Here is a 26350-nt window from a genome sequence, read left to right on the forward strand (position 1 = left end):
TTTTTTTTCAAAGTAAGTACAGCAGCCTCATCAGGTCTGGGCGGTCTAATTAATATTATATACTGTTTGTATTGTGAGATCTGGTGACAGATCCACTTTAAATGTTTTGTCATCAGTGTGGACAGTGGAAAGTCGGCCACGATTCACTGCGAATGTCTCATCATGCACCGCCGTAGTTTTCTTACACCGCCATTTTTTAGGCACTTGAGGCTGCTAGGAAATATTTGTTTTTCAGTTTTAATAGTAATTTTTTTTTAAATTTTCATTGCATTTATTATTAAGGTCTTACATCGACATGTGCAACTTTTTGCTGAGTCTTATAATTAAAGGGGTCCCAACGATTAAACCCGCACTCATCTAACACCGATTTCCGAGGATGTGTAAGAATTTCTGTAGACCTAAATATCACTTTAAGGCCGCGTTCACACGGTCAGGATTCGGTCAGTATGTTATATCGGTCTTTGTAAGTTAAAATCAGGAGAGGAACAATCAGAGGAAAAGTCTAATAGAAACTCGTCACCACTCCTGTATTTATCAGCAGCAAATACTGACGGAAAATACTGACCGAATACTGAACGTGTGAACGTGGCCTAAGTGAACAACTTCACTACAGCTGACAGGACGGCGTTCATTGCCCCCCAGTAGAACCTTCGTGTTACCCACCATATACATCCTACTGATGGGGGGTCCAACGTCATGGTGCATTCCCCAATAGTAACTCCGTGTTACCCAACATATACATCCTACTGATGGGGGGTCCAACGTCATGGTGCATCCCCCAATAGTATCTCTGTGTCACACACCATATAAATCCTACTGATGGGGGGGTCCAACGTCATGGTGCATCCCCCAATAGTATCTCTGTGTCACACACCATATAAATCCTACTGATGGGGGGTCCAACGTCATGGTGCATTCCCCAATAGTATCTCTGTGTCACACACCATATAAATCCTACTGATGGGGGGTCCAACGTCATGGTGCATCTCCCAATAGTTTCTCTGTGCTACCCACCATATACATCCTACTGATGGGGGGTCCAACGTCATGGTGCATCCCCCAATAGTATCTCCGTGTTACCCACCATATACATCCTACTGATGGGGGGTCCAACGTCATGGTGCATTCCCCAATAGTATCTCCGTGTTACCCACCACATACATCCTACTGATGGGGGGACCAACGTCATGGTGCATCCCCCAGTAGTATCTCTGTTACCCACCACATACATCCTACTGATGGGGGGTCCAACGTCATGGTGCATCCCCCAATAGTATCTCTGTGTCACACACCATATAAATCCTACTGATGGGGGGGTCCAACGTCATGGTGCATCCCCCAATAGTATCTCTGTGTCACACACCATATAAATCCTACTGATGGGGGGTCCAACGTCATGGTGCATTCCCCAATAGTATCTCTGTGTCACACACCATATAAATCCTACTGATGGGGGGTCCAACGTCATGGTGCATCTCCCAATAGTTTCTCTGTGCTACCCACCATATACATCCTACTGATGGGGGGTCCAACGTCATGGTGCATCCCCCAATAGTATCTCCGTGTTACCCACCATATACATCCTACTGATGGGGGGTCCAACGTCATGGTGCATCCCCCAATAGTATCTCCGTGTTACCCACCACATACATCCTACTGATGGGGGGACCAACGTCATGGTGCATCCCCCAGTAGTATCTCTGTTACCCACCACATACATCCTACTGATGGGGGGTCCAACGTCATGGTGCATCCCCCAATAGTATCTCCGTGTTACCCACCATATACATCCTACTGATGGGGGGTCCAACGTCATGGTGCATCCCCCAGTAGTATCTCTGTGTTACCCACCACATACATCCTACTGATGGGGGGTCCAACGTCATGGTGCATCCCCCAATAGTATCTCTGTGTTACCCACCATATACATCCTACTGATGGGGGGTCCAACGTCATGGTGCATCCCCCAGTAGTATCTCTGTGTTACCCACCACATACATCCTACTGATGGGGGGTCCAACGTCATGGTGCATTCCCCAATAGTATCTCTGTGTCACCCAACATATACATCCTACTGATGGGGGGTCCAACGTCATGGTGCATCCCCCAATAGTATCTCTGTGTTACCCACCATATACATCCTACTGATGGGGGGTCCAACGTCATGGTGCATCCCCCAATAGTATCTCCGTGTTACCCACCATATACATCCTACTGATGGGTGGTCCAACGTCATGGTGCATCCCCCAGTAGTATCTCTGTGTTACCCACCACATACATCCTACTGATGGGGGGTCCAATGTCGTGGTGCATCCCCCAATAGTATCTCTGTGTTACCCACCATATACATCCTACTGATGGGGGGTCCAACGTCATGGTGCATCCCCCAATAGTATCTCTGTGTTACCCACCATATACATCCTACTGATGGGGGGTCCAACGTCATGGTGCATCCCCCAGTAGTATCTCTGTGTCACACACCACATACATCCTACTGATGGGTGGTCCAACGTCATGGTGCATCCCCCAATAGTATCTCCGTGTTACCCACCATATACATCCTACTGATGGGTGGTCCAACGTCATGGTGCATCCCCCAGTAGTATCTCTGTGTTACCCACCACATACATCCTACTGATGGGGGGCTCCAACATCATGGTGCATCCCCCAACAGTATCTCTGTGTTACCCACCATATACATCCTACTGATGGGGGGTCCAACGTCATGGTGCATCCCCCAATAGTATCTCTGTGTTACCCACCACATACATCCTACTGATGGGGGGGTCCAACGTCATGGTGCATCCCCCAATAGTATCTCCGTGTTACCCACCATATACATCCTACTGATGGGTGGTCCAACGTCATGGTGCATCCCCCAGTAGTATCTCTGTGTTACCCACCACATACATCCTACTAATGGGGGTTCCAACGTCATGGTGCATCCCCCAATAGTATCTCTGTGTTACCCACCATATACATCTTACTGATGGGGGGCTCCAACGTCATGGTGCATCCCCCAATAGTATCTCTGTGTTACCCACCATATACATCTTACTGATGGGGGGGTCCAACGTCATGGTGCATCCCCCAGTAGAATCTCTGTGTTACCCACCATATACATCCTACTGATGGGGGTCCAACGTCATGGTGCATCCCCCAGTAGTATCTCTGTGTCACCCACCATATACATCCTACTGATGGGGGGTCCAGCATCATGGTGCATCCCCCAGTAGTATCTCAGTGTTACCCACCACATACATCCTACTGATGGGGGGTCCAACGTCATGGTGCATCCCCCAGTAGTATCTCTGTGTCACCCACCATATACATCCTGCTGATGGGGGGTCCAACGTCATGGTGCATCCCCCAATAGTATCTCTGTGTTACCCACCACATACATCCTACTGATGGGGGGTCCAGCATCATGGTGCATCCCCCAATAGTATCTCAGTGTTACCCACCACATACATCCTACTGATGGGGGGTCCAGCATCATGGTGCATCCCCCAGTAGTATCTCTGTGTTACCCACCATATACATCCTACTGATGGGGGGTCCAACGTCATGGTGCATCCCCCAATAGTATCTCCATGTTACCCACCATATACATCCTACTGATGGGTGGTCCAACGTCATGGTGCATCCCCCAGTAGAATCTCTGAGTTACCCACCACATACATCCTACTAATGGGGGTTCCAACGTCATGGTGCATCCCCCAATAGTATCTCTGTGTTACCCACCATATACATCTTACTGATGGGGGGCTCCAACGTCATGGTGCATCCCCCAATAGTATCTCTGTGTTACCCACCATATACATCTTACTGATGGGGGGGTCCAACGTCATGGTGCATCCCCCAGTAGAATCTCTGTGTTACCCACCATATACATCCTACTGATGGGGGTCCAACGTCATGGTGCATCCCCCAGTAGTATCTCTGTGTCACCCACCATATACATCCTACTGATGGGGGGTCCAGCATCATGGTGCATCCCCCAGTAGTATCTCAGTGTTACCCACCACATACATCCTACTGATGGGGGGTCCAACGTCATGGTGCATCCCCCAGTAGTATCTCTGTGTCACCCACCATATACATCCTGCTGATGGGGGGTCCAACGTCATGGTGCATCCCCCAATAGTATCTCTGTGTTACCCACCACATACATCCTACTGATGGGGGGTCCAGCATCATGGTGCATCCCCCAATAGTATCTCAGTGTTACCCACCACATACATCCTACTGATGGGGGGTCCAGCATCATGGTGCATCCCCCAGTAGTATCTCTGTGTTACCCACCATATACATCCTACTGATGGGGGGTCCAACGTCATGGTGCATCCCCCAATAGTATCTCCATGTTACCCACCATATACATCCTACTGATGGGTGGTCCAACGTCATGGTGCATCCCCCAGTAGAATCTCTGAGTTACCCACCATATACATCCTACTGATGGGGGGTCCAATGTTGTGGTGCATCCCCCAGTAGTATCTCTGTGTTACCCACCACATACATCCTACTGATGGGGGTCCAATGTCGTGGTGCATCCCCCAGTAGTATCTCTGAGTTACCCACCATATACATCCTACTGATGGGGGGTCCAACTTCATTTTGCATCCCGTCACCGACATTATGTACACACACCGCAACAAAGTAGCTCACAGACCCCCAGACCACAATCTGATACTTAATATCTGTATAATTGGTGGTTTATTATTATTATTATTATTATTATTATTATTATTTATTATTATAGTGCCATTTATTCCATGGCGCTTTACATGTGAGGAGGGGTCTACATAATAAAAAACAGATACAATAATAATAATATTGCTTCAGTCCTTGTGATTTCCTTTGTGTGCCTTATTTGTTAATGCCGTCACCATTAGTCTGTGTCTTATATGGCGGCCTGTGGGTAATCATCCTGACGTCCGGCGACCTATTTTTCGTGCCGTCTTCCCTTCCCCCCTACTCTCCCATCTCAAACTTCTCGGCCAGCTCGTCTCTGTGTCTCCGGCTGTCAGTCGCAGCTCCCCCTTCCCTCCATCTCCTGCTCCAGCCATCCTCTTGCACATCCAGACAGCACCATTCTGATGGATTTTGCATGCGCCCTCTCCCCACCCCCATCAGTTCTTTCCATCCAGCATCTTCCCCGTTAGGTTTCACTCATTTTACCCCCTACTACTCCGAGCTCCCATCACTTCAGTATAATCCCATGACCCCCTCATCCTCATCCTCCATCCTCCTCCTCTCTCCAGTATCCCCACCGTGTGTGTGTTACATACTTCACCGTGATCCAACCCCCCAATAGCATCCATTACAGCCCGGTACGTGATCTCTTTGTTATTTTCACACTAATATTTGTGTCTTTTTTTCCTTCCTCGCATCTTCTATAGATCCCAATATAGCGGCAGATGATGTTGATGTGGTTCCTGGTAGATGACACCCCCACCCCCTCTGTATCCCTTTATTTATCATTGTTGGTGGTACATCTCTTTCCCTTCTTTTTTTTTCTCTCCTCTCTCCCCCATTATAGAGCCTCTAATCTCGGTGCCTGGTCCGTGAAAGGCTGTCGTACGGTCCCCGTGGATTCATTCCATACTAAATGCTCCTGTGATCGCTTATCAAGCTTCGCCATTTTATCCCAGCTCAGTTCAGACATGGTAAGTCCCTCTATAAACATGTAGCGCTGGCTGACACTAAGCTCTCGTCTCTTTCAGGGCTGACGCTCTTAGATACTTAGGTGCCTATAAATGACAAAAAAGAAGATAAACAACCCCCCCCACCTTCCTATACAGCCATATTATAAAAATATCGGCGAACCAGAACAACAAATTACCCTGTTTAACCTTGCAGCGGGGTCAGAGACCCTTTTACTGCTGCAGTTGCTGCAGCCATGAAAGAGTTAAGAGCCTTAGAATGTTGGTTGCTGCACTGATACTTTGTATCTTCCTCTGTTTACGCTATTTCTAGTAATGTTATTGATAAACACAACAAGGCAGGAAAGCTGCGGAGGATGCGGAGCTGCGGGGGGCGCAAGGTTAAAGGGTCTGTCCTGGGATTGTGGAGGTGTTGGGGGTCTTAAGATCGGATGTGAACTGAAAACTTAATATTACAAGGGGAAAAAAAAAAAAGGAATCATTGAATGCCACTAGTGAGCCACCCCCTCTCCCTGCGTCGCCCACCTCTCTGCTTTTCTTTTCTAAAGATTCTTCCGCTAGTCTGGAAACAAAATTGATTTGTTGCTGCCCCAATGTAGAACTGTAATGTCGTCCCGCATTGTTATTATGGAAAATAGATGCAATCGGCGCAATTTACATGAAGTGTTCTTTTACCGGCACTGAAAAAAGGGTTATTTGTCATTATTTGGAGAACTGTTGAGAATTGAGAGGAAAATAATGTGTGGATTGGGCAAAAAAAATGTCTGCAGAGAAGCGGCAGGATGCGTTATTATTAGTAGTAGTGTAGTAGTATTTCCAGCATTGCTACAGATAATAGTAGGAAATGTGCTAATGTTGTATGGAAAGAGCTGCAGGGGCCTAGTTGGTGTGATCATAAAATAGCCAATGTGTGTGTATTTACATTATTATTATTATTATTATTATTATTATTATTATTATGCCATCTTACTATTGGGAATGGCCTAGTGGGTTGGAATTTTGACGTCTATTTATTATGAATTATTATTACTACTACTGTCTTTTAGGAAATGGCCTAGTTGGCTGGCTCCTCCTCATAAAATAGCCAATGAATGTATATTGATCATCTTCTTCTTCATCATCATCATCATCTCCTTCTTTTTTCTTCTTCCTTCTCCTCTCCACAGGATACTGTTAGGAAATGGCCTAGTTGGCTGGCTCCTTCTCATAAAATATCCAAATATTCCATGCTTATTATTATTTTTATTATTCCTATTTTATTATTAGTAGTAGTAGTAGTAGTAGTAGTAGTAGTAGTAGTAGTAGTAGTAGTAGTATTACTGTTACCACAGGTTACTGTTAGGAAATGTCCTAATGTTATATCCGTTGGATTGTTATAAAGTGAGCTGTATGGATAGGTCTGCTGGGGCCTAGTTGGTGTGATCCTTTACATAAAATAGCCAATATGTGTGTATTTACATTATTATTATTATTATTATTACTACTACTACTACCACAGCTTACTATTGGAAATGACCTAGTAGGTTGAAATTTTGATATCTGTTTATTATGAATTATTACTACTACTACTAGCTTTTAGGAAATGGCCTAGTTGGCTGGCTCCTCCTCATAAAATAGCCAAATATCCAGTTTTTCTTATTATTATCATTACCACAGCTTACTGTTAGGAAAAGGCCTAGTAGGTTGGCTTCTTCTCATAAACTAGCCAATGAGTGCATCTCCTTCTCCTTCTCCTCCTTCTCCTCCTTCTCCTTCTTCTCCTCCTCCTTCTTCTCCTTCTTCTCCTTCTTCTCCTCCTTCTCCTTTTCCTTCTCCTCCTTCTCCTCCTTCTCCTTCTTCTCCTTCTCCTCCTCCTTCTTCTCCTTCTTCTCCTTCTCCTCCTTCTCCTTTTCCTTCTCCTTCTCCTTCTCCTTCCTCTTCCTCTTCTTCCCTAGTAGGTTGGAATATTGACATACATCTGTTCACTCTTAATTATTATTACTACTACAACTAATATTTAGGAAAAGGCCAAGTTGGTTGAAGTATTCATAAAATTGCGTCATGTAAACTTTATTATTATTACTATATAGATCAGTATTCTAATTATTAATGCTGTTATTACTATAACTACTAATTATTATTACTTCTACTTAGACTCCAATCACATATCTGATCTTTCTGTGTCGTTCATATCCGTTTAGCTATTTTTTTTCTTGGGACCCATTCTATTCTATAGGCCTTTTCACAGGTCCAAGAGTCTTTATGTCTGAGTTTGGACTGATCGGTGGCCCAAAGTCACACATGTAGATGAAGGGGTCCCTAATGTGATCGGATTACACCCATGCTGCGCGCTGCCTGTTAAAAATCACGGTTGTGTGAATTTGGCCAGACACCCTGTGTGCCGCTACATGGAGCCATGGTCTCCCCCAGGGGCGACTCTTCTGTTCTGTCAGACGCCCGCTTCGCCCCATTGACCGGTACTATTATCGGGCCGCCGCTTGCCATCGTTTTGACAGTAGTAGTTGTCATGGGTCCATTATGAATGGAAGCCTTGGCGCTCATTAGGACAAAGCAGAAACATTTTGACATGAAGAATATTGTAGCCTGCCGCCTAATAATCCTGAAAACCTGACAGACCCCCAACAAGGAACTCGCCCAGCGTAGTTGTCATAGTCCCATCATGAATGGAAGCCATCATGCCAGTGTGACCCACAGCAGGGAGATGTGCTCCAGGATTATTTTACACCAAGTAGGAAATATTCAGGAGCATTTGTTACAAATCTTGTTTTGGAGTAAGGAATGAAGTGTGTAAGCTGAGCCCGAAACCCCCGTGTTGTACCAGCCGGCCCCCCGCAGACCCCCGGGCCGGGCTGCACTGGTGTCAGTAATTGGCATCACCCCGGTGGTAGACGCACCTTCAATTCACACAGAATAGAAACACTTTGGAGATGAAGGTTGGCTATTAATAGACGCACTGATACATTTGGTCTTCTGTTGCCATGGAAACAACATCTGCACATGCGTTTAAAGAGACAGCACTCTTAATTGTTTGAAGTAGGCCGTCACAGGAGCCAGCAGCATTTACTAGGCCCGATCCATGCACAAGAGCTCAAAATGGATACATTGTATTCTAAATAGTATCTACTTGTTGATTTTGCATTTTATTTATCCATCTAAAAATGAGCTAAAAGTAAAGGAATGGCGCTGCAATCCAGAAGTAGTGAGTGCGATCCCCCGGCTCTCAGCTCTGAGATCCTACCTTGTATAAACCTGCAAAACAATGAATGACAGCAGCAAAAAATCCAAATAATCAGCAGCAAATAACTAGAATGTGTTCCCAATGTGATAGTTCACGTGTGCTCGAAAAAAGTCCAAAACCGCGAGGACAGAAACGACAGATTGGGAATAAAGTGCAGCAGCTATTTACACCGGATTGTATGGAACACTGCCTTCATTTATTTATCTATTATCTATCTATATATTAATTATCTATCATCTATCTATCTATTATCTGTCTATCTATTATCTATATATTGTCTATTGTCTGTCTATTATCTATTTGTCATCTATTATCTATCTATTATCTGTCTATCTATTGTCTATCTATTATCTATTTGTCATCTATTATCTATCTATTATCTATCTATTATCTGTCTATCTATCGTCTATTATCTATCTATTATCTATTTATCTATCTATCATCTATCATCTATCTATCTATCTATCATCTATCATCTATCTATTATCTATATATTGTCTATTGTCTATCTATTATCTATCTATCTATCTATTATCTATTTATCATCTATTATCTATTATTTATAATCTATTATCTATCTATTATCTATCTAGCTATTATCTATTATATATCTATTATATTTTAACAGTGATATCAGAGATTAAAGATCATAGCTTTGTGTCTAATAAAACCTTGTATAATAAGGATTAGTATAAGCCTGGATGGAACAAGAGAATATTAGAAGTCACCTCATTCTTCTGTGACCTATTTATTATTGCAGAAAGCAAACACCTGGATGCTAATAGCAGTATATTCTACACCATGTACAGAAACAGATTCAGGACATATACTGGAGATATATATATATGTTTATGAATATAATTTGATGAATGCATTAGATAACTAACGTCACGGCTGCTCGCTGGTCAATGTGTAAGTAGTATTCTCAGTGATGTCTTGCTGTTGTCTAGTAAAAGAATAAAAACACAAAAACTGAGCTTGACTTGAGTTGGTACACATGCAGACGTTAAACGCATGTTCACATTGGCCACAAAACATATAAAACCTACAAGAGAAAAAGTGACCAAAAAACTCTTCTGTAACTAAGTAAGTAAAAAGCAAAAAAAGTGCATTTAAATAACACAGAGTTCTTAGTAATACTGTTTTTGATCAAACATAGCATAAAAGCCATCCCACCACGACAAGGTAGCTCTGATCGTGAAGGTCCAACACTGTCTAATATTAAACACCTTACCATGTGTCAATGTTGACCTCAGTGTATGAATAAGGGCAGACAAAAGGACCGGATCCCAATCTATGGACACCAGTCTGGGGAAGCCATATATACAATTTCAAGCTCAGGAGAGGCAGGCTGGAAATTGGAAACTGAGCTGGAAATTGTATATATGGCTTCCCCAGACTGGTGTCCATAGATTGGGATCCGGTCCTTTTGTCTGCCCTTATTCATACACTGAGGTCAACATTGACACATGGTAAGGTGTTTAATATTAGACAGTGTAGGACTGTCCCGATCAGAGTTACCTTATCGTGGTGGGATGGCTTTTATGCTATTTTTCATCAAAAACAGTATTACTAAAAACTCTGTGTTACTTAGATGCACTTTTTTGCTTTCTTTTCTCTAGTAAAAGGAAAGACATCAATGTCAGTGATGTCATCTAGCCTCTCCCCCTGGATAATACTAGTTACATTCTTGTACATAGGAGCAGTATTATAGTAGTTATATTCTTGTACATAGGAACAGTATTATAGTAGTTATATTCTTGTACATAGGAGCAGTATTATAGTAGTTATATTCTTGTACATAGGGGCAGTATTATAGTAGATATATTCTTGTACATAGGGGCAGTATTATAGTAGTTATATTCTTGTACATAGGAGCAGTATTATAGTAGTTATATACTTGTACATAGGAGCAGCATTATAGTAGTTATATTCTTGTACATAGGGGCAGTATTATAGTAGTTATATTCTTGTACATAGGAGCAGTATTATAGTAGTTATATTCTTGTACATAGGGGCAGTATTATAGTAGTTATATTCTTGTACATAGGAGCAGTATTATAGTAGTTATATTCTTGTACATAGGAGCAGTATTATAGTAGTTATATTCTTGTAGATAGGAGCAGTATTATAATAGTTATATTCTTGTACATAGGAGCAGTATTATAATAGTTATATTCTTGTACATAGAAACAGTATTATAGTAGTTATATTCTTGTACATAGGAGCAGTATTATAGTAGTTATATTCTTGTAGATAGGGGGCAGTATTATAGTAGTTATATTCTTGTACATATGAGCAGTATTATAGTAGTTATATTCTTGTACACAGGGAGCAGTATTATAGTAGCTATATTCTTGTACATAGGAGCAGTATTATAGTAGTTTTATTCTTGTACATAGGGGCAGTATTATAGTAGTTATATTCTTGTACATAGGAGCAGTATTATAGTAGTTATATTCTTGTACATAGGAGCAGTATTATAATAGTTATATTCTTGTACATAGGAGCAGTATTATAATAGTTATATTCTTGTACATAGAAACAGTATTATAGTAGTTATATTCTTGTACATAGGAGCAGTATTATAGTAGTTATATTCTTGTAGATAGGGGGCAGTATTATAGTAGTTATATTCTTGTACATATGAGCAGTATTATAGTAGTTATATTCTTGTACACAGGGAGCAGTATTATAGTAGCTATATTCTTGTACATAGGAGCAGTATTATAGTAGTTATATTCTTGTACATAGGGACAGTATTATAGTAGTTATATTCTTGTACATAGGGGGCAGTATTATAGTAGTTATATTCTTGTACATAGGGGCAGTATTATAGTAGTTATATTCTTGTACATAGGGGCAGTATTATAGTAGTTATATTCTTGTACATAGGGGGCAGTATTATAGTAGTTATATTCTTGTACATAGGAGCAGTATTATAGTAGTTATATTCTTGTACCTAGGGGCAGTATTATAGTAGGTATATTCTTGTACATAGGGGGCAGTATTATAGTAGTTATATTCTTGTACATATGAGCAGTATTATAGTAGTTATATTCTTGTACACAGGGAGCAGTATTATAGTAGTTATATTCTTGTACACAGGGAGCAGTATTATATTAGTTATATTCTTGTACATAGGAGCAGTATTATAGTAGTTATATTCTTGTACATAGGAGCAGCATTATAGTAGTTATATTCTTGTACATAGGAGCAGCATTATAGTAGTTATATTCTTGTACATAGGAGCAGTATTATAGTAGTTATATTCTTGTACATAGGGGCAGTATTATAGTAGTTATATTCTTGTACATAGGAGCAGTATTATAGTAGTTATATTCTTGTACATAGGAGCAGCATTATAGTAGTTATATTCTTGTACATAGGAGCAGTATTATAGTAGTTATATTGTTATACATAGGAGCAGTATTATAGTAGTTATATTCTTGTACATAGGAGCAGTATTATAGCAGTTATATTCTTGTACATAGGAGCAGTATTATAGCAGTTATATTCTTGTACATAGGAGCAGTATTATAGTAGTTATATTCTTGTACATGGGGGCAGTATTATAGTAGTTATATTCTTGTACATAGGAGCAGTATTATAGTAGTTTTATTCTTGTACATAGGGGCAGTATTATAGTAGTTATATTCTTGTACATAGGAGCAGTATTATAGTAGTTATATTCTTGTACATAGGAGCAGTATTATAATAGTTATATTCTTGTACATAGGAGCAGTATTATAATAGTTATATTCTTGTACATAGAAACAGTATTATAGTAGTTATATTCTTGTACATAGGAGCAGTATTATAGTAGTTATATTCTTGTACATAGGGGGCAGTATTATACTAGTTATATTCTTGTACATATGAGCAGTATTATAGTAGTTATATTCTTGTACACAGGGAGCAGTATTATAGTAGTTATATTCTTGTACATAGGAGCAGTATTATAGTAGTTATATTCTTGTACATAGGGGGCAGTATTATAGTAGTTATATTCTTGTACATAGGAGCAGTATTATAGTAGTTATATTCTTGTACCTAGGGGCAGTATTATAGTAGGTATATTCTTGTACATAGGGGGCAGTATTATAGTAGTTATATTCTTGTACATATGAGCAGTATTATAGTAGTTATATTCTTGTACACAGGGAGCAGTATTATAGTAGTTATATTCTTGTACACAGGGAGCAGTATTATAGTAGTTATATTCTTGTACATAGGAGCAGTATTATAGTAGTTATATTCTTGTATATAAGAGCAGTATTATAGTAGTTATATTCTTGTACATAGGGGCAGTATTATAGTAGTTATATTCTTGTACATATGAGTAGTATTATAGTAGTTATATTCTTGTACACAGGGAGCAGTATTATAGTAGTTATATTCTTGTACACAGGGAGCAGTATTATAGTAGTTATATTCTTGTACATAGGAGCAGTATTATAGTAGTTATATTCTTGTACATAGGGAGCAGTATTACAGTAGTTATATTCTTGTACATAGGGGACAGTATTATAGTAGTTATATTCTTGTACATAGGGGCAGTATTATAGTAGTTATATTCTTGTACATAGGGGCAGTATTATAGTAGTTATAGTCTTATACATAGGAGCAGTATTATAGTAGTTATATTCTTGTACATAGGAGCAGTATTATAGTAGTTATATTCTTGTACATAGGGGCAGTATTATAATAGTTATATTCTTGTACATAGGAGCAGTATTAGGCCGGAGACACACTGGTGCGAGATACGGCCGAGTCTCGCTGGTTAAAAGCAAGCTGTGGCTCCGGCACTCCGGAGCGGAGTGTGCAGCTGCATAGCAATACATGGAGCTGCACGCTCCGCTCCGGAGTGCCGGTGCCACAGCTTGCTTTTAACCAGCGAGACTCGGCCGTATCTCGCACCAGTGTGTCTCTGGCCTTATAGTAGTTATATTCTTGTACATAGGGGCAGTACTATAATAGTTATATTTTTATACATAGGAGCAGTATTATAGTAGTTATATTCTTGTACATAGGGGCAGTATTATAGTAGTGATATTCCTCTACATAGGGGCAGTATTATAGTAGTTATATTCTTGTACATAGGGGCAGTATTATAGTAGTTATATTCTTGTACATAGGGGCAGTATTATAGTAGTTATATTCTTGTACATAGGAGCAGTATTATCTATATATATATAATTGTCTAAGGGTTTTTCTGTCTGTCTGTCTGTCCTGGAAATCCCGCGCCTCGACCAATCAGCGACGGGCACAGCATGGCGACGATGATGTCATAAAGGTTGCCTCGACCAATCAGCGACGGGCACAGTCTGCCGCGAATTCACCTCCACCAATCAGCGATGGGCACAGTATCGACGTAGATGTCATAATGGTTGTTTATGATGATGTCATAAAGGTTGCCTCGACCAATCAGCGACGGGCACAGTCTGCCGCGAATTCTGGAATCATCATTGTCCATATACTACGGGGACATGCATATTCTAGAATACCCGATGCATTAGAATCGGGCCACAGTCTAGTAGTAGTTATATTCTTGTACATAGGAGCAGTATTATAGTAGTTATATTCTTGTACATAGGGGCAGTATTATAGTAGTTATATTCTTGTACATAGGAGCAGTATTATAGTAGTTATATTCTTGTACATAGGGGGCAGTATTATAGTAGTTATATTCTTGTACATAGGAGCAGTATTATAGTAGTTATATTCTTGTACATAGGAGCAGTATTATAGTAGTGATATTCCTCTACATAGGGGCAGTATTATAGTAGTTATATTCTTGTACATAGGAGCAGTATTATAGTAGTGATATTCCTCTACATAGGGGCAGTATTATAGTAGTTATATTCTTGTACATAGGGGCAGTATTATAGTAGTTATATTCTTGTACATAGGAGCAGTATTATAGTAGTTATATTCTTGTACATAGAGGCAGTAATATAGTAGTTATATTCTTGTACATAGGGGGCAGTATTATAGTAGTTATATTCTTGTACATAGGAGCAGTATTATAGTAGTTATATTCTTGTACATAGGGGTAGTATTATAGTAGTTATATTCTTGTACATAGGAGCAGTATTATAGTAGTTATATTCTTGTACATAGGGGCAGTATTATAGTAGTTATATTCTTGTACATAGGGGGCAGTATTATAGTAGTTATATTCTTGTACATAGGAGCAGTATTATAGTAGTTATATTCTTGTACATAGGGGGCAGTATTATAGTAGTTATATTCTTGTACATAGGAGCAGTATTATAGTAGTTATATTCTTGTACATAGGAGCAGTATTATAGTAGTAATATTCTTGTACATAGGGGGCAGTATTATAGTAATTATATTCTTGTACATAGGGGCAGTATTATAGTAGTTATATTCTTGTACGTAGGAGCAGTATTATAGTAGTTATATTCTTGTACATAGGGGGCAGTATTATAGTAGTTATATTCTTGTACATAGGAGCAGTATTATAGTAGTTATATTCTTGTACATAGGGGGCAGTATTATAGTAGTTATATTCTTGTATATCAGGGGCAGTATTATAGCAGTTATATTCTTGTACATAGGAGCAGTATTATAGTAGTTATATTCTTGTACATAAGGGCAGTATTATAGTAGTTATATTCTTGTACATAGGAGCAGTATTATAGTAGTTATATTCTTGTACATAGTGGCAGTATTATAGTAGCTATATTCTTGTACATAGGAGCAGTATTATAGTAGTTATATTCTTGTACATAGAGGCAGTATTATAGTAGTTATATTCTTGTACATAGGAGCAGTATTATAGTAGTTATATTCTTGTACATAGGGGCAGTATTATAGTAGTTATATTCTTGTACATAGGGGCAGTATTATAGTAGTTATATTCTTGTACATAGAGGCAGTATTATAGTAGTTATATTCTTGTACATAGGAGCAGTATTATAGTAGTTATATTCTTGTACATAGGGGCAGTATTATAGTTGTTATATTCTTGTACATAGGGGCAGTATTATAGTAGTTATATTCTTGTACATAGAGGCAGTATTATAGTAGTTATATTCTTGTACATAGTGGCAGTATTATAGTAGCTATATTCTTGTACATAGGGGCAGTATTATAGTCATTATATTCTTGTACATAGGGGCAGTATTATAGTAGTTATATTCTTGTACATAGAGGCAGTATTATAGTAGTTATAGTCTTGTACATAGGGGGCAGTATTATAGTAGTTATATTCTTGTACATAGGAGCAGTATTATAGTAGTTATATTCTTGTACATAGGAGCAGTATTATAGTAGTTATATTCTTGTACATAGGGGCAGTATGATAGTAATTATATTCTTGTACATAGGAGCAGTATTATAGTAGTTATATTCTTGTACATAGGAGGCAGTATTTTAGTAGTTATATTCTTGTACATAGGGGCAGTATTATAGTAGTTATATTCTTGTACATAGGGGCAGTATTATAGTAGTTATATTCTTGTACATAGGAGCAGTATTATAGTAGTTATATTCTTGTACATAGGGGCAGTATTATAGGAGTTATATTCTTGTACATAGGGGCAGTATTATAGTAGTTATATTCTTGTACATAGGGGCAGTATTATAGTAGTTATATTCTTGTACATAGGAGCAGTATTATAGTAGTTATATTCTTGTACATAGGGGCAGTATTATAGTAGTTATATTCTTGTACATAGAGGCAGTATTATAGTAGTTATATTCTTGTACATAGTGGCAGTATTATAGTAGCTATATTCTTGTACATAGGGGCAGTATTATAGTCATTATATTCTTGTACATAGGGGCAGTATTATAGTAGTTATATTCTTGTACATAGAGGCAGTATTATAGTAGTTATAGTCTTGTACATAGGGGGCAGTATTATAGTAGTTATATTCTTGTACATAGGAGCAGTATTATAGTAGTTATATTCTTGTACATAGGAGCAGTATTATAGTAGTTATATTCTTGTACATAGGGGCAGTATGATAGTAATTATATTCTTGTACATAGGAGCAGTATTATAGTAGTTATATTCTTGTACATAGGAGGCAGTATTTTAGTAGTTATATTCTTGTACATAGGGGCAGTATTATAGTAGTTATATTCTTGTACATAGGGGCAGTATTATAGTAGTTATATTCTTGTACATAGGAGCAGTATTATAGTAGTTATATTCTTGTACATAGGGGCAGTATTATAGGAGTTATATTCTTGTACATAGGGGCAGTATTATAGTAGTTATATTCTTGTACATAGGGGCAGTATTATAGTAGTTATATTCTTGTACATAGGGGCAGTATTATAGGAGTTATATTTTTGTATATCAGGGGCAGTATTTAATTGGCTGTTTTTTTTTGTTTGCCAGAAGATCAGAACACCTAACATAGCAGCTGCTTTAAATTTTTGGTCAAAATAATTGTGAGGCAGAAATTCTGTAGTTTGGAGAGATATGAGAGGTTTTCTGATCTCTAATAACCTCTCGGATTCCTGGTGGGTGCTTATGTTGAGTTTGAGTGTTTTTTCAGCCTCCCACCGTGTCATTTTCTCCATTTTGAGATCTGTGGTTGGTGATATATGTTCTTGGTTTCTGCCCTGGAGCCTGGAAACCACAATGGCTGAAGAGGTTTTTACTGACTGTAGAGCGTCTGCCCCAAGGAGTCTTCGGAGGATTGTGTGTGTGGTGCATTAATAATAGATACCAAGGTGGTGACCTGTGCGCTCTCTACAAATACTGTTTACATTGTGTTAATCTGTTGGTGCCCCTGTCTGTTATATCCATTGATTATTGCTCCAGTCCTTTGATTTTGCTTCCTCGTGCTGCATTTCCAATGGTTTAGTGACAAATTCTTCAGTATGCATTGCCATTAATACCCTCAACTATTAAAGGGAATGTGTTGTCAGATATTTTGGGCAACAAATAATTTTTAAACCGTATTAACAGCACAAATTTTCAAGTTTAACCATACTTTACTATATTCATCTTTCACTTCCTGTTCTTTTAGGAATTTTTTTTTCAGTAGGCTTCTTATCATCAAAGGCAGGATAACAAAGACTGATAACACCTTTATACACAACTAATAACACAGGATCCATCATTCACAATATATGATGTCACAGCTCACCTCCTCTTACTGTATAATGACTGATAACACCTCTATATACAGTAGATAACACAGGATCCACCATTCACAATAGGTGATGTCACAGCTCACCTCCTCCACCTGTACAAAGACTGATAACACCTCTATATACAGTAGATAACACAGGATCCACCATTCACAATATATGATGTCACAGCTCACCTCCTCCTCCTGTACAATGACTGATAACACCTCTATATACAGTAGATAACACAGGATCCACCATTCACAATAGGTGATATCACAGCTCACCTCCTCTTACTGTATAATGACTGATAACACCTCTATATACAGTAGATAACACAGGATCCACCATTCACAATAGGTTATGTCACAGCTCACCTCCTCCTCCTGTACAATAACTGATAACACCTCTATATACAGTAGATAGCACAGGATCCACCAATCACAAAAGGTTATATCACAGCTCCCCCCCCCCCCCCCCCCCAAAGCACGGCAAACACTGCTTCTGTTCTGTGGTAAGATCATTAGCACAAGTCAAACACCTGTGGTTACCACGCTGTAAAGTGACAGGGAGAGCACGCAGCTGTGATCGGAGGTAAAAAGTTTACCTCCGGTTACTGGCATGGACTGAAGGGACTACTGCTCCTATAAGACATCTATCCATTACTATTCTATCTATTACTATCCAATTCTATGGTTATATTGGAAGTAAACACACAGCCAGTATAAAGTATTTTGTTTGAAAAAATGACACAGACTCCTTTAATGATTATAAATAGTGATGAGCGAGTGTACTCGTTGCTCGGGTGATCTCCAACTATTTGTAAGTGTTCGGAGATTTAGTTTTTGTCACCTCAGCTGAATGATTTACGGCTACTAGCCAGGCTGAGTACATGTGGGGGTTGCCTGGTTGCTAGGGAGTACTACCCACATGTAATCAAGCAGGCTAGTAGCGGTAAATCATTCAGCTTCTGCGATGAAAACTAAATCTCCGAGCAGTCATACATACTCGGTCGTCACCCGAGCGTGCTCGGGAAACCCGAACAAGGAGTACACTCGCTCATCACTAATTATAAATTAAACCATACTCACATGATTGCACATTCTATTGAAGCCCTCGTCTCCTGTAATAAAATAAAAATCAACCATATCCCTCACCTGTTCGTCATTCTGTCCCACGCTGTAATCAATGTCAGAGGATGAACAGTTTTCAACCTGGACGTTGCCAAGATGCAACTGTCCAGGATGAGACCCTTTGGTGAATTAACTGCTGCGTGCGCAGCATCAGTGTCTAGTGGTGACTTCATCGACGTTACCACCGGTCACTGAGGCTGCGTTCCCAGCCAAGCTCCTGAACTGCAGTGACCTTGGTAAGATCCCCGCTAGCACAATGAGAAAGTCTCACCGTGCAGTGCTGAGCTCAGAGAGTTCACCACAGCTGTGTGAGAAATTTCTCCCGGTGAACTCACCGCTGCACATGAAGCTTTTTCTCACTGAAGATCTCTCAAAGGTCACCGCAGTTCAGGAGCCCGGCTGGTAACGCAACCTCAGTGACCGGAGGTTACTTCGATGACGTCATCGCTGCTCACTGAGACTGTGTTTTTAGCAGCTCATTCACAAGTGGTTCTCTGCCTGGGATGGTCGCATCTTGGCACAGTCCAGGTTGAAAACTCTTTATCCTTAGACATGGATTTTGGCATGGGACAGAGCGATGGACAAGTGAGGGATATGTTTGTTTTTTATTTTTGTTTTATTACAGGAGATAAGGGATTCAGTGGAATGGGCGATAACGTGAGTATGGTTTAATGTATAATCATTAAAGGAGTCTGTCATTCTTTCAAATAAAAGACTATTCTTGCTTTCTATATTTACAATAGAACTATAAGTGTCTTATAGACGCCTCTCCATTACTAAACCATAGGCTTGATGTCTCCAGACAATACAAAGGTGGCATCAACCCCACAAATATGAACCCCACTTGCGACCGCTACAGGGCAAATGGGAAGAGTGGGGCAAAGCACCAGAATTGGAGCATCTAATATTTGTTCCTTTTCTGCGCGGCTGCTATTTTTAGACTGGAGGGTACCAATATCCATGGCCCCTTACCAGCCTGAGAATACCAGCCCCCAGCTGTCTGCATTAGCAAGGCTGGTTGTCAAAAATGGGGGGACCCCATGCCGTTTTTAAAAATTATTTATTGAAATAATTAAAAAAAACGGCATGCTGACCCCTCTATTTTTGATAACCAGCCTAGCTAACGCTGACAGATGAGGGTTGCAGTCCCCAGCTGCTAGTTTTGCCTCTCTGGTTATCAAAAATACAGCTGAACCCACACCGTTTTTTTTTTGTTTATAATTTATTTAGAGCGCAGGCACCGCCTGATGAATACTTCTGTCAGCCGCTCCTGCTCTCTCTGTTACTAGCGGCAGCAGGCATAGGCTGATGGGAGCGGTAATCCTATCAGCTGACACCAGTGACTGGAGAGAAAAAAACACAAAAATTGAGCTTAACTTGAGTTGGTACACATGCAGAAGTTAAACGCATGTTCACATTGGCCACAAAACATTAAAACCTACAAGAGAAAAAGTAAGCAAAAACCCTGATGTAACTAAGTAAAAAAAAAAGCAAAAGTGCATTTAAATAAGAGTTTTTAGTAATACTGTTTTTGATCAAAAAGTAGCATAAAAGCCATCCCACCGCGTCAAGGTAACTCTGATAATGACAGTCCTACACTGTCTATTATTTATTAAAACCTTACCATGTGTCAATGTTGACCTCAGTGTATGAATATGGGCAGACAAAACAACTGGGCCTCTGTGCAAGCCGGGGTGTGGCCTCCCTGTTTCTGAGCTAAAGACTATATATATATAAGGCTTCCCCAGTCTGGTGTTCACTGGTTGGGCCCAGTCCTTTTCTCTGCCCTTATTCACACTGAGGTCAACATTAACACATGGTAAGGTCTTAATATTAGACAGGGTAGGACTGTCCCTATCAGAGTTACCTTGACGCGGTTGGATGGCTTTTGTGCTATTTTTTGATCAAAAAACAGTATTACTAAAAACTCTGTTATTTAAATGCTCTTTTGCTTTTTTTACTTAGTTACATCAGGGTTTTTGCTTACTTTTTCTCTTGTAGGTTACCAGTGACTGGAGGTTAACTTCTTATCTCCGATCAGAGCTGAGGTCTCAAGCTATCATTTGACAGCATGGGAACGGCGGCTGTCTGACAAGCGGTAATGATTTTACCTCCGATCAGAAACAGTTTTACCAGGATCCACAATTCACAGTAGGTGATGTAAAAGCTCACCTCCTTCCCCTCCTGGACAGTGACCTTTGCACATCCTCATTAGGTGCTTTGCTATAGAAGTTATGGCAATGTCTGCTCATTGCTGTTAATGTACATGTGGATTTCCTGAAACAACATGAAGTGAGAGCCTAAAAAAGTCCAAGGTGCCAGTGTGAGAATTGCAAGATTTAATTTTTTTAATACTGATTGTGATATGGAAAAACACTTTGCCAAATAAATGTGTTTTTTTTTCCTTTTAATTAGCACAACATCTAGACTTTAAATACTGGGTTATTTTCTGATTACACCATCCCTTTAAATGACTTAATCTCTCAAATAGAAAAGATCAGTGTAGTTCCACAGTCTCTTGTATTTGACTTCTCAGTCCTTGTTGCCGAGTCCGTGCTGTCCAGTCCTTGTTGTCCAATCTTTGTTGTCGAGTCCTTGCTGTTGAGTAATTGTTGTCGAGTCCTTGCTGTTGAGTCCTTGTTGTCTAGTCCTTGCTGTCTAGTCCTTGTTATCCAGTCCTTGTTGTCCAGTCCTTGTTGTCCAGTCCTTGTTGTCCAGTCCTTGTTGTCCAGTCCTTGCTGTCCAGTCCTTGCTGTCCAGTCCTTGCTGTCCAGTCCTTGCTGTCCAGGCCTAGTTGTCCTGTCCTTGTTGTTCAGTCCTTGTTGTCCAGTCCTTGCTGTCCAGTTCTTGTTGTCCAGTCCTTGCTGTCCAGTTGTTGTTGTCCAGTCCTTGTTGTCTAGTCCTTGTTCTCAAGACCTTGTTGTCCAGTCCTTGTTGTCCAGTCCTTGTTCTCAAGTCCTTGTTGTCCAGACCTTGTTGTCTAGTCCTTGTTGTCCAGTCCTTGTTGTTCAGTCCTTGTTGTTCAGTCCTTGTTGTCCAGTCCTTGTTGTCCAGGCCTTGTTGTCCAGGCCTTGTTGTCCAGTCCTTGGTGACCCACCCTTATTGGGTCTTGAATCTGACAGCTGCTTTCATTAATCCTTAGCTCCTGCACTGCAAAATGAAGGATTCACATGTGACCTTACAGATCATTTAGGGTACAAGCTGGATGAGCGTTCAGCGTCCATGTTCAAATGGAGCATCGAAAATAATTACATTTAGAGGACCTGGCTCCCTGTTCAAAAGTGACCAGTTTTTGCTGTTTTCCTATTTCCATCATCCTACTAAATATTCCGGGTTTTTTTCTCCTTTTTTGAAAGGTGCCGTATGGTTCCAGAGATATGGAGCTTTTTATTTATGGTCCATAAAAGGGTACATTGCTTACAGGATCCTCAGGGGCGTGTCACTAGACTGTTCTGTGAGACACTCCCCTTTGTAAAGATAAATTAAAAGGCCCATATACAGGAGTTGGACAAAATAATGGAAACACCTAACGTTTTGGCATCATAATGTTCGAACATGTGATAAACATGCAAACCGTGACATATGGTAATGTTTTGTAGTTGATTATTTGTGTTATGTGATATGTGTATGTAAATTAACTGTTTGTTTTGCATAATTGTAAGAACATTGATGAGAACCTGATACCAATGGCAGACCTCTCTGATTTTCAAAAAGACCAAATTGTTGGTGCTCATATAGCAGGCGCTAGTGTAACAGAAAGTGCCCGAATGCTTGGCGTGTCAAGAGGTACTGTCTCCAAAGTAATGACTGCGTTTGAAAGAGAAGGAAAAACGTCCGCAGCAAAGCACAGGTCCGGCCGAAAGTCAAAGTTGACTGAGAGAGACCGTCGGACTCTAAAGCGAATTGTGAGAGAGGATCGCAAGACCACGGCTCCGAAAATCACTGCTGAGCTCAATGAACGCCTACAGAACCCAGTTTCAACGAAAACTGTTCGTCGGGAGCTGCACAAATCTGGATTCCACAGAAGAGCTGCAATTAGAAAACCGCTGCTCTCAATGACAAATGTTTCCAAGCGTTTAGAGTGGTGTAGAAACCTCCAGAACTGGTCCCTCGAGCAGTGGAAACATGTGATATTCTCAGACGAATCATCGTTTACCCTATTTCCGACCTCCGGCCGAGTGTACGTTTGGAGACAGCTGAAAGAAGCATTCCATCCAGACTGCCTTCTCCCAACCGTAAAACATGGTGGAGGTTCTGTGATGATCTGGGGTGCTATTTCATGGAGATCCGCCGGGCCAATGATATCCCTTCATGGAAGAATTAACAGCCGAGATTATTTAGGCATTTTGGGCGACCAAGTGCATCCAATGGTTCAAGCACTGTTCCCGGAGGGGAACGCCATCTTTCAGGATGATAATGCACCAATTCATACAGCTAGAATCGTTAAGGCATGGCATGAGGAGCATTCTAAAGAAGTTGAGCATCTCATCTGGCCCCCACAATCCCCAGACCTCAATATTATTGAGCATTTATGGTCGATTTTAGAGATTCAAGTTAGACGTTGATTTCCGCCGCCATCGTCGCTCAAAGAACTGGAGGGTGTTTTAACTGCAGAATGGGCTAAAATTCCTTTGGAAACAATTCACACCTTGTATGAATCCATACCTCGGAGAATTGAGGCTGTAATCACCACAAAAGGTGGACCTACACCATATTAAACTAACTTTTGTTGATGTTTCCAGGTGTTTCCATTATTTTGTCCAACCCCTGTATCTGGAACGGTAAGGCGGATTTAAAAATATAAAAAAAAACAGAATACTCAGGGGAGCAGTGGGAATAAAATAAGCACAAAATTTGGTCACTTTTGATCTGGTGAAAGGTCCTCACTTTTGGCCTATGGTGTTTTGTTTCATGGTGCATGTCACAATCCATGATTCGTGGCAGCTCTGATTTCACTCGGTTTAAATATAGCTTTTTCCTTTCAGGATCAGTGGAGAATAATATCAGTTTTCCCCCGCTGGCAATGAGCTGTAACAGCAGTGGGACTTGGTCAGCTGATGTGGGTAGTGACCGCTCCCACAATCCTTTAAATGATCACCTGATACATCAGATGACTGTCAGTGATAGAGCAATCTACAGTGACCAAGCCTGGAGGAAGGAGCTCGCTGGCTGCTGTGGTGTATCAGCTGGTTTCGTGAGCTCATATTCCTGGTGCCTTTATTCTGCTGTGCAGTGCGCTGCAGCAGAGGAAGTTGAAGCTAAGTTGTGTTTTCACCCCGTCCCTTTCGTGTTTGTCACTGTCCCTTTGTGGTATTATCTGCAGTGGTGAGGCTAGCGCTCCTTGCCGGCCAGTGCACTAGCCAGAGCAATATTAGCTGACAGCAAGGGATGAGGTTCCTGATGGTGGTGGGGGGAAGGACACCCTTAAGGCATTAGGGGAGTGCAGAGACAGGCTCAGGTTTGAGCTCAGGTGGTGACCATCCCCCATTTCCCTATCAGTAGGGCCTTCCTCTCCCCATTTCCATCCTTTTGTAGTGTGTTGCACCGTCCGCTGACCGAACCCCTGTTAGGTCGTGTCACTTTGTGACAGTTCCACAATAAGTCCATTCATACAACCTCCATTTTTACTGGTCACGGCTGGTGGAACTTTGACCATTACTGAAGAGTAATATACCCCAATGTAGGGGGCATTTTAGGCATTGCCTATATGTTTGTTCAATGGAGACTCTATCTTTGAACAATGGTTTTGTGACACATCCACTGGACAAGGCGATCATAGGGTTAATTTCCAGGTCCTTTCTCCTAGCTTTCATTGTTTCCTAAGAATAACTCTAATGCATTGTGTCTGCTAATTGTAATCTTTTCCTCATTACCATCCCTGGGAAATGTAAATATTCGCTCTGGTTTGTGCTTTGTCCGGGCTCTGTGCATCCTCCTAAGACTCCAAGATGGGGCTGCATTTCATCTTAGAACCATGGTCATTTTACCAGGATGGTCCTTCAGGGATGAGACTTCCCTGCACTAATATTTCATGGCACCAATCCTCTTCAGCCACAGGACATATCTCTGCGCTTTCTGCAGAGCGGCTCCCGTTATTAGAAACACTTAATTTTGTTTGTTTGCATGTTCATTAGCGAGTCCCTCAGGTCGTATTAATCACCTTATATAACCCAGTCTCTGTCATATCACGGCTACCTCCATGCTCACCAGGCCGCTTTTCCGATGGTTCCTCCCTCTGCAGAGGGAAAGATATAATGAGGAGAGGAAGGCGAAGCTGCAAACATCTCCACGAATCATCAATCAGACGCAGCGGGGATTCTTGCCTCTTACTTTGGCTAATGATGTGAGAAGGAGCGAATAGCGCTGATCTGTTTCCCTGATTACTTCTAGGGACTCGAAAAGCAAAACTTGGACAAAATAAACCAACAGATGACACTAGAAGCTGACGTGATTGAGCGGCCCCTGACGGATTTCTCCAAATATGAATGGGCATATGGCAAGGAAAGAAAATGGCCATGTAGCAGATGGGGTGGCTACTAGCGCTTGTCCTGTATCGGTAGTATCGGGGTGTACGTGTCGTAGAAGCAGCCATTGCAGCTCATTCCAGGGTGGTCTTGTTCGCACTATGATTGTTGGTCATGTCATGGCAAGGGATGAATGTGCAAGTGTTAAGTAAGCAGCCCCAGAAAGGGACCTAATTTTTATCATTGCCATAGGGCCTCTCGTCTGCTATGAGTATTACTGCTTTTGGCTCTCACCAGTCAACCCTACTGCTTTCCGAAATTGATCATGCAGTCATAAAAAGGGAAGGATGGAATGACCTAGAACCAAAATGTATCTAAACCCAAGTGTTATCTGGATGGTTGTCACGGGGTCCTTCTCCGTTGTCACACTATCAACAGAGCCAGCGAAGAGTGAACAATTCCAAGACCTTTATTTAGACAAAAATGTGAAAGGTCCATATACAATCCACCACACAAAGGATCAGATAGTCCAGAACCCGAATGCAATTCAGTAACAGGATAAAAGTCCAACAATCCAGCAGGCAGATGATAACACAATCCATATACTCTTCTTTCTCTCTGAGGTGCTGTGATCATATCATCATTCCACACAGGATCTGATCTGTGTCTCACCTCCCTGATGTTTTACAAGTCCCTCTCCTCATTCACAGGTCAGGAGGGGGAAGGTCA

General features: G+C 40.9%; 1 protein-coding gene across 10 annotated transcripts in view; it reads left to right on the forward strand.

Annotated features, from left to right (window-relative positions):
• Nucleotides 1-26350, forward strand: part of ADGRB1 (adhesion G protein-coupled receptor B1) — a 478004-nt gene that overhangs the window by 313171 nt on the left and 138483 nt on the right. For 9 of the 10 annotated variants that reach the window (XM_077271339.1, XM_077271330.1, XM_077271332.1 and 6 more), the window contains exon 17: nt 5546-5672. In XM_077271339.1, the coding sequence (XP_077127454.1) occupies nt 5546-5672 (127 nt within the window). Of the gene's footprint in view, nt 1-5015; nt 5337-5545; nt 5673-26350 lie in introns of those variants that run through there. The other variant, XM_077271340.1, reaches the window with a different exon arrangement.

Source organism: Ranitomeya variabilis, chromosome 6 (assembly GCF_051348905.1).
Source record: "Ranitomeya variabilis isolate aRanVar5 chromosome 6, aRanVar5.hap1, whole genome shotgun sequence".
NCBI classification, from domain to species: Eukaryota; Metazoa; Chordata; class Amphibia; order Anura; family Dendrobatidae; genus Ranitomeya; species Ranitomeya variabilis.